The sequence below is a fragment of the Hyla sarda genome, chromosome 4, assembly GCF_029499605.1.
Source record: "Hyla sarda isolate aHylSar1 chromosome 4, aHylSar1.hap1, whole genome shotgun sequence".
NCBI lineage: Eukaryota > Metazoa > Chordata > Amphibia > Anura > Hylidae > Hyla > Hyla sarda.
Genome location: NC_079192.1, coordinates 95,072,063 through 95,080,845, shown reverse-complemented (window position 1 = coordinate 95,080,845; position 8,783 = coordinate 95,072,063). Strand labels below are relative to the sequence as shown.

The 8,783-nt window shown below is 42.1% G+C and overlaps 1 protein-coding gene across 3 annotated transcripts; it reads left to right on the top strand.

Moving 5' to 3' along the window:
- The first annotated feature begins 1,303 nt into the window (after positions 1-1,303).
- On the top strand, positions 1,304-8,330 carry LOC130366867 (uncharacterized). 3 transcript variants are annotated; one of them, XM_056569234.1, is made up of 4 exons: positions 1,304-1,461; positions 2,057-2,228; positions 3,918-3,960; positions 6,652-8,330. In XM_056569234.1, the coding sequence occupies exons 1-4, from the start codon at positions 1,409-1,411 to the stop codon at positions 8,031-8,033; spliced, it is 1,650 nt and encodes a 549-aa protein (XP_056425209.1). In that variant the 5' UTR covers positions 1,304-1,408; the 3' UTR covers positions 8,034-8,330. The 3 variants fall into 3 exon arrangements, with proteins under 3 accessions (XP_056425209.1, XP_056425208.1, XP_056425210.1); XM_056569233.1 differs by having other exon boundaries at positions 3,915-3,960; XM_056569235.1 differs by lacking the exon at positions 2,057-2,228 and having other exon boundaries at positions 1,389-1,461; positions 3,915-3,960.
- Positions 8,331-8,783: the final 453 nt, after the last annotated feature.

The following is an 8,783-nucleotide window of genomic DNA, read 5'->3' as shown; positions in this document are numbered from 1 at the left end:
TGCTGGGAGTTGTACTTTTGCAACAGCTGGAGACACACTGGTTGGAAAACCATCAGGTAGGTTCTGTTACCTAATTCAGTATTTTCCAACCAGTGTGTCTCCAGCTGTTGCAAAACTACAACTCCCAGCATGTACTGATCACCGAAGGGCATGCTGGGAGATGTAGTTATGCAACAGCTGGAGGCACGCAACTACAACTCCCAGCATGCCGAGACTGCTGTTTGCTGTTTGGGCATGCTGGGATTTGCAGTTTTGCAACATCTGGAGGTCCACAGTTTAGAGACCACTGCACAATGATCTCCAAACTGTGGTCCTCCAGATGTTGCAAAACTACAAATCCCAGCATGTCCAGACAGCAAACTGCTATGTGGACATGCTGGGAGTTGTAGTTTTGCAAGATCTATAGGGTTACAATATAGAGATCACTGCAAAGTGATCTCCAAACTGTGGCACTCCAGCTGTTGCAAAACTACAACTCCTTGGGCATGCTGGGAGTTGTAGTTTTGCAACATCTGGAGGGCTACAGGTTAGAGACCACCGTATAGTGGTCTCAGACTGTAGCCCTCCAAATGTTGCTAGGCAACTCACCGGCTTCCGTATGATCCAGGGAGCCGCATAGCCGCCCTCTTCTGCCATCTGCTGCCACCACCGATCGCGTCCCGCTGCCATCGCCGAAGGGTAAGTAGACTTCGGTGCCCGGTCCTCTGTCATTTCCCCATTCTGCCCCGCCTATTGTGGGTGGGCAGAACTGGGAAAATGAAAGTAAACCCCCCCGCCCCCCGATCTGTTTTTGTTGTCGCTTTTGACGACCAATAGCAGGGATAGGAGGGGTGGCACCCCTGCCACCTCACTCCTATCCCTTCAGGGGGATCGTGGGTGTCTTAGACAACCGCGATCCCCCTTATATTCCGGGTCACCATAGACCCGTATGACCCAGAATAGGCGCAAATCTCAAGTGTGAATTCACTTGCGATTTGTGCCGATCGCCAACATGGGGGGGTCTGATGACCCCCCTGGGCATTTGCGCGGGGTGCCTGCTGATCGATATCAGCAGTCACCCCGGTCCGGTCCCCACCCGGCGCGTGGCAGGGACCAAATTCTCCATGACGTACGCGTACGTCCATGGTCCTTAACAGGTTAAACAAAATATCAAGTTATATAAAAAAGTTTTTATTTAACCACTCATGATGAAGGTATGTTATGGTCAGCTGTGAAGTTACTGCTCCATGATGTGCATTTTCATCTTGGAGCTCTCACCAGTGCGGTCCATACACTGTCAGGATCAGCAGCAAGAGTAGGAGGTAATACACAGCCTGGCTCCTGCAGCAACTGCCAGGATCATAGACAGCTGCAATCCAGGCAGTTTAAACTGTTAGGTGCTGCAGGCAAAAGTGACCATGGCATCTAGATGGTTAAGGAGGGGGCTCCCTCAGTCATCCCACTGATTGTAGTACATCAGAGGTAGGTCAGGGAATCCCTCCCACCTCCACTGCTGGAGGAGGAATTAATAAAAAAGAAATCACACTTTTCTTTTATTAAAAATGTTACTTTTATCAACCCCATAAGGGCAATAGACATAAATGTACATCCTGGTATGCCCTGGCACCAGGACATACATTTACCTCTCCCCTAATAGAAATCCAAATCCCCCCTCCTTTTCCAATAAAAAAAAAAAAATGTAAACAAAAAACTTATTTGATATCGTCGTGTGCTAAAATATCAGACTTATAAAAATATAATGTTAATGAAACCACATAGTGAATTGTGTAAACATACAAAAACACCAGAATTGCTTATTTTTGGTCACTTAATACATAAATGAAAATTCACTGTCTCCTCAAGGGGTTAAATCATTTTTTTCCACTTCTGTAAATTTACATGCTATGGGATGTATTAGCTTTCCAGGTAAACAAAGGATAGAGCTAATAGATCTGATCATAACATGAACAGTTGGGATTTTAACTACTCGTGATACCAAGGTCTGCCATATTTAGGAAGCCCACAGTATATTATAATGTGTTAGGTGCTTAACTACATGAATAAATCTCTTTTTCAGCATCAACTGTAAACTGGAAATGGGGCAATGTCCATCAAATGTGATCACTGACATCCTTAATAACATCCAAAAAGTCTTAATATATGATCCAGTTACCTTCTTCTTCATAGCAGTTAATATCATCTACAAACTATTTGTATGGGCCTACTTATCCGAGAAGACCACAAGAAAGGTAGGAGAGAGAGAGAGAGAGGAGAGAGAGAGAGAGGAGAGAGAGAGAGAGAGAGAGAGGAGAGAGAGAGAGAGAGAGAGAGAGAGAGGGAGAGGAGAGGAGAGAGAGAGAGAGCACGAGAGAGAGAGAGAGCACGAGAGAGAGAGGAGAGAGAGAGAGAGAGAGAGACATTGTCAATGAAATGTTTGTACCTTAATGGTCTATTCACACATCCAGTATTCTGCTGCAGATTTCAATGTGAACTAAATGACTGAACACAGCTTGAAATTCAGCACATCAAATCTGTACAAAATACTGTACGTTCAGAAGAGCGGATTTACAGCGCGTATTTTGTTGCAGATCCGCCGCTGAAGGACCGCTGTATCATGCCTTTAGATGTGCCTGCTCAGACACACTGAAGCGGTGTGCGAGTCGTCGCACGCATGCGCACTATACTCGCACATCGCGGCAGCTCTTGGCTTAGCTCATAGAGCAGGGGGAGCGGCCGCGATGTGTGCGAGTACACCGCGCATGCGCGGCAACTCCCACATCGCTTCAGTGTGTCTGCACGTAGTGGCATATTGCCGCTCTGAGCAGGCACATGTAAAGCAGCATACAGAGGTCCTTCAGCGGCGGATCCACAGCGTAAAATACGCTGTATATCTGCTCGTCGAAACGTACCCTAAGGGTGTGTTCACACGTACACAATCCACTGGTGATTTCCCGCTGTGGGAATTCCGCTTGTTTATTTTCAGCTGCACAGTTTGAAGTCAATGGGTAGCAACATAATCCACAGTGGATGTGAATGTACCCTTAGGGCTTGTTCACATGGACGGATTTCATTACCAGTTAGCAGCATGTTTCCCACTGCAAATTTTTAATGGTAAACATATTTAATGGAAAACATATTTAAAATAGTTTGCAAGTATAACAAAACATATATAAAATTGGTGTTTGGTGAAAAAATCCACAACACTGGATAAAGTGCACACAGGAGAAAGGTGCTAAGCGGTTTATCTCATATAATGGACACTGGTGGGAATAAATAATGCTATAATAGTCCAGCTATGGCTATTTGCTAGCTCTACAGGGGTAACACATTCAATGCTCCCCAGTCTGGACAAGTGCAAGTGCAAAGATGTCTAAACCAGCTCTATTGTCCAACATCACTTCATAAACAGTTCTTACCCATGTTAAAAATGCCACCGCACCTCTCCGGCCACGGCGCACATTTCGGTTATGTCTCAGGAGGCCTTTTTCTGGACAGGTTTTGATAAATCTCCCCCAGTCAGTCTATGGATGCCCTGAGTGCCCAGATCTGCAACCACTCCATTATTTGGAGGATATAAAACATTTGTCTCATGGAGACAACCCCATTTAAAAAAAGGAACCCTGCAGGACAATCATTTGGTGTGTCCACCTTTGCTAAACTACATGAAGGCATAAATCTATCCTACAGAGGCCACTGTATGGAAAATGTAGCATAACATGTAAATAAAACCTTGAAAAAATTGTTCCATTTTCTGAAATCTAGATATGTGAATGAAATAACGAATGAAATTACATTACAAACAACATTTTATAGATTTCAAGTTCTTTCCTATTAGAATCGTAATGCCACGTAGTGGAGTTATACAGTATATCTAAACACAATATATAGTGTTGTATGTATATAAGCTAATGTTTCTCCACAATCTCTTCCTAATGCAGACTAATCTCCAGTTTATGAACTGCATAACCTGCAAAAACAAAGGTATTCTATTTAATGATGCTTTTTTTTTTAAATATAGTTTAACTATCTACACAACCTTTAAAGGGGTACTCCACTGGCCAGCGTTTGGAACATTTAGTTCCAAATGCAGCATTCGAGCTGCGGGGGTCAGCCACGCCCCTTCAATGCAAGTCTATGGGAGGGGGTGTGGCGGCTGCCAGGCCCCATCTCAAAGACTTGCATTGAAAGAGCGTGTCATGAGGGGCATGACCGACCCCCGCAGCGCGCACACTGCGTTCAGAACTAAATGTTCCAAACGCTGGCCAGCGGAGTACCCCTTTTAAGGATGATAAAGAAGAATACACCAATACAGCACCTTGCCATGTCATGGAATGGGAATAGAATAGGATTCACTGAACATTTTAAACACAATACTGCAGAAAAATATGTGAACCCAGACTTACATATTAATCTATAGTAGATGCAAATGGACCACTTTAACCAAAGTAATCGTTCATTGTGTGAAATGTAATAAGGAACAATCATTAAACTGACCAATGATCTTTCCTCCACAAATGTTCCTTCAGGAAAGAATGTTCTCAGAACGTTCCAATACATCCTTTGCCTGATGTCGTTCATCATTTTAGACAAATTTGAACAACTCTACCCAAAATAGACTGAAATGTTTATGGCTGATTTTCTCAAAGTGATGATTTATCAGACAATTGTTGACTGAAGCTGTTGGTTAGCCATCAACTACTTCCACTTCCATCTAAGGGTGCATTCACATCTCGTTTTACCATTCATTTCAATGAGCCTCAGTTAGTGACTCAGGTTGGCTCATTTTCTGACTGTATACGGCTTTTGATCCAGACTGAAAATCGCAGAAGACCATGGCTTTAAGCCAAAAACCTGGATACAGTCGTAATCAGAGATCAGTGATCTTTTTTGGGAAACATTCTTTTATGGAAAGGTCATTTGTGGACTATTGACTAGATCAGATGATGATGTCTGTCATCCATCAACCAAAATAATTGTTCAGTCAATATTATATTACCCAAAAAATGTTTTTACTAACTTTAACATGTATGAATACGTTTAGAATTACAGTACAGCTTTTAGAGCCCAGCATTTGAATATCTCTCACCTGAGACCAGGTTACTTACTTCTAGTCCTTCATAGTTTAGTTTTGATGCTCATGTGCAAATTTTAGGCAGTTTTGTTGATAGGCAGGAGTCAGCATCGGCACTATGACCAGTTCGTGGCTAAACAGCCCCTTATGAAGCAAGATTTGACATATTGTGCCTGCAGACACCTTTCTATCATAACTAGCATTGCTTTTTGAGCAATTTGTGCTGCAGAATATTGACTGTGGAATCTTAGGATAGTCTTTCCTTCAAGCACACATTATTGAGCCTTAGGTGCCCATTATCCTGCAGTCAGTTCACTGGCTTTCCTTCCTTGGATCAATTTTTGGTAGCTGCTAAGCACTATAGGGAACACTGCAGAAGAGCTGCCATTTTGGAGACATTCATCATTTATCCCTTGTCAAAGATTCTTACGTTTACCCATAATTCTGCTTCCAACACATTCCTTTCAAGAACTGACTGTTTACATGTTACCTAATGTGATAGCCTGGGGGTGTAGGGTATGGGGAGTGTAGCTGTGCAGCACCTAAAGGGTGCTTGTTAACCCTTGCTATTCGTGATGCCACAGTGAGGGTTCCTCAATAACGCTTTTACTACCGCCACCCTTCCCAAGAGCGATAGGGAGGTAGATAAAAAGTATAGATTGTCCACAACCGGAGAGTTTCTGAAACAGCATTAACTTTTACTGAAGGTTTTCTGCGAGCTTCAATAATACAACAGTCTCTGAGCAATAACAACAGCTTTCCTTGGAGATTGACAAAGGTTGGGACTTTAGCATTAAGAGTCTTTTAGTACTATGCAATGCTCCACTGGATTTAGGGGTTAGTTGCGGTCCAGTAGTGACGCTAGCATAAGCAGGGATTTAGGATTTGAACTCACGGTTTAGTTCCGCTGAGGCCAGAGGGTTTTGAGGCCTAGCGTGTCTTTGAAAGTTGCGTAGCACCATCCTGTTAGTCCGGCATCCACGAGAGCAGCAACCCCAGAGAGCGATAATTGGATGCAGCTCGCTTATATGGGCAGGGGCTAGACTAACGCTAAGTGGTCCATACTGATGTCATTCACCATTACAGAGATTTGTGGGTAACATGTGACCCAAGGACCTCCTAAGGTCCTACAACATACCATAGAGGTTACTAGCATGGTCACATGACCAAAGGTCCTGCGACGCTGAACAAGGTAAATACTATACATTACTATAGAATACATATAATTATTAAATATATACATTTATATTAACGTTAGAGATAGACTCTAGGAGGGGCGACTAGGGGCTGTCCCATCTGAGGAACCCTACCTGAACTGTTACTTTGAATTTGGGGACCTCTACACTAGGTACTGTATGCAATACTGTACCGGGACACCACACTAATATATCCCACCCTTTGCCCTTTGAGAGGAACCATAATCACAAGATAACTAATCTCATTCTTATCCCCTGTCATTGGTTTTGATGTTATGGCAGCATATAAACGAAAAAAATGTATTTATTTTATACAAATCATTTTAAGTTCCTTTAGAATAATTACCAAATTTTACTGAAAATTCAATTGAAAAAAAAAGATAATTCTTTGTTTATGTTCTGCAGAATGTCTTCGCTATGTAGAACCATCTTTGCGTCAAGGTCAATCCCTTAACATTCACAATGTACAGACCAGTGGGGCTTTAAAATCAGCAACAATGAAAAGGTCCATCAAAAAATGTATATTAGGAAGATCTGTACCACCAGAAAATGTATTTAAGGTGACCACTGGAGATACCTTGACTTCTAAATCAGCTGCGCTTAATGTGAAAACAGATGAAATGAAAAAAAGCAAGAGCACTAAAGCCACATCTACTTACAAGAGGACAATTGATGGTCATTTAAAACTAAATGAAACAAAGTTCAAAGAAATTAACCAACTGCTTGTGCCACCAGTTTCCACCAATTCCCAAGGAACCCAGGAATCTGGGCAAATGATAAACATGCCAGGACTTGAAAACCAAGAACAAACAATTTCTTCACAAAAATGGTCAGTCATAAATGTTTCAAAACTCAGAATACATTTCCTCAGAAAATTTTTTGAAAATTTAACAATGACATTCCCTGAAATTGTTCAGAAGTCAGTGCAGATGTATAATGAAAGTGCTAAATTACCTACAAGAAAGGAAAGCATCAATGCCTCTAAAGAAAACATCAATAATAATGGGTCAGAACTCATCCCAAGAACCAAGAATGACACCCACGTCCTAAGTTTAGGACCCTTATGTCTAAACGTACACTCTGACTTCTTAACTGTAAACAACCAAATTCAAAGATCTAAGATGACCATTCCAACTATGGGATATTGCTTCAATGATATAGCAATAAATGCACTAACGCCCATTCAAGAGAGAAATTACAATACGGTAATGTTAAAAACGAATTTTAAAAGATGGAAGAGACCCTACAAAGAGGAGACAGATTTGCCAATAGGTAACTTATTACATATTGGAATAATAAAAATTATACAGACCTTATCTCCTGAAGTCTGCATATATAAGTCTTCTCAGCAAATAAAGAATAGTATACCACTACAATTAAAGAAAGAAACCGATTTCCTAGAGCCTGGAATAAAGAAAGATGGGAAGGTTCCAAAATCAAAATTACAAACCCCAAAGACAAAAAATAAAATGGAGATAATAGAAAGCAATAGGGTAATTTTTTCAAAGGCTATGATGCCACCACATGTCACCAGCGATGACTATTCCAACTCTCTGCAAGAACCAAAACTCATATATAATTCTAAAGTTGATGGAAATATTCCTATCACAATGGTCCGAGAGAATATACATTTATGTCCAGATGAAAACATCTCAACACAGCTTTTCCAATGGACAGACCCAAGGGAAACATCTACAGCCAGGCTTCCTGAAGTGTTTACATCTTTCAAAAGTTTCCTTCTGAAAACCATGAAGCCACGTCATCTGGTGAGAAGGCTGCACAGATAAAGAACTACAAGAAAGAAGAGCCAAATCTTTCCACCGGAACATCCGTAGGAATCATTTTCTTCTTGTCACATATATTTACTATCAATACATCAAGGTTGCTTGGCTTATTTTGCTTTTGAATAATTTTTTTGTTATCTTATGTTAGTGTGGGAGAGAACAAACAGTAGTATAATGTACTTGTCAGTTGTTGGATGGAGATTCTTTGGGCCTACCTGAAGAATAATTTTTATGGCCAACCCTCCATCGATCCATATGAAGATGATCACCATTAACACTTACTAATACGGCTATATTGTTGCTGAATAAAATCAAATATACAAAAGACCAATATTCCCACATACGTTCACCATATAGAGGTAGATACCAGCTGTACACAGGATCTGTATACCATATAAGTGATTATACACAGGAACATATAGAGGTAGATACCAGCTGTACACATAATCTGTATACTATATAAGTGATTGTTACGCCGAGCGCTCCGGGTCCCTGCTCCTCCCCGGAGCGCTCACGGCGTCTCTCTCCCTGCAGCGCCCCGGTCAGACCCGCTGACCGGGAGCGCTGCACTGACATTGCCGCTCGCGAATCGCATCCCAAGTCACTTACCCGTCCCGGTCCCCGGCTGTCATGTGCTGGCGCGCGCGGCTCCGCTATCTAGGGCGCGCGCGCGCCAGCTCTCTGAGACTTAAAGGGCCAGTGCACCAATGATTGGTGCCTGGCCCAATTAGCTTAATTAGCTTCCACCTGCTC

What these genes read in the sequence shown, in the direction of transcription:
- LOC130366867 (XM_056569233.1), top strand. Translation starts at nt 1,409, where the DNA reads ATGGTTAAGGAGGGGGCTCCCTCAGTCATCCCACTGATTGTAGTACAT. An exon ending in CCGAGAAGACCACAAGAAAG is followed by an intron (nt 2,229 to 3,914) that starts GTAGGAGAGAGA and finishes CTCTTCCTAATG; the next exon opens with CAGACTAATCTCCAGTTTAT. An exon ending in CATAACCTGCAAAAACAAAG is followed by an intron (nt 3,961 to 6,651) that starts GTATTCTATTTA and finishes TATGTTCTGCAG; the next exon opens with AATGTCTTCGCTATGTAGAA.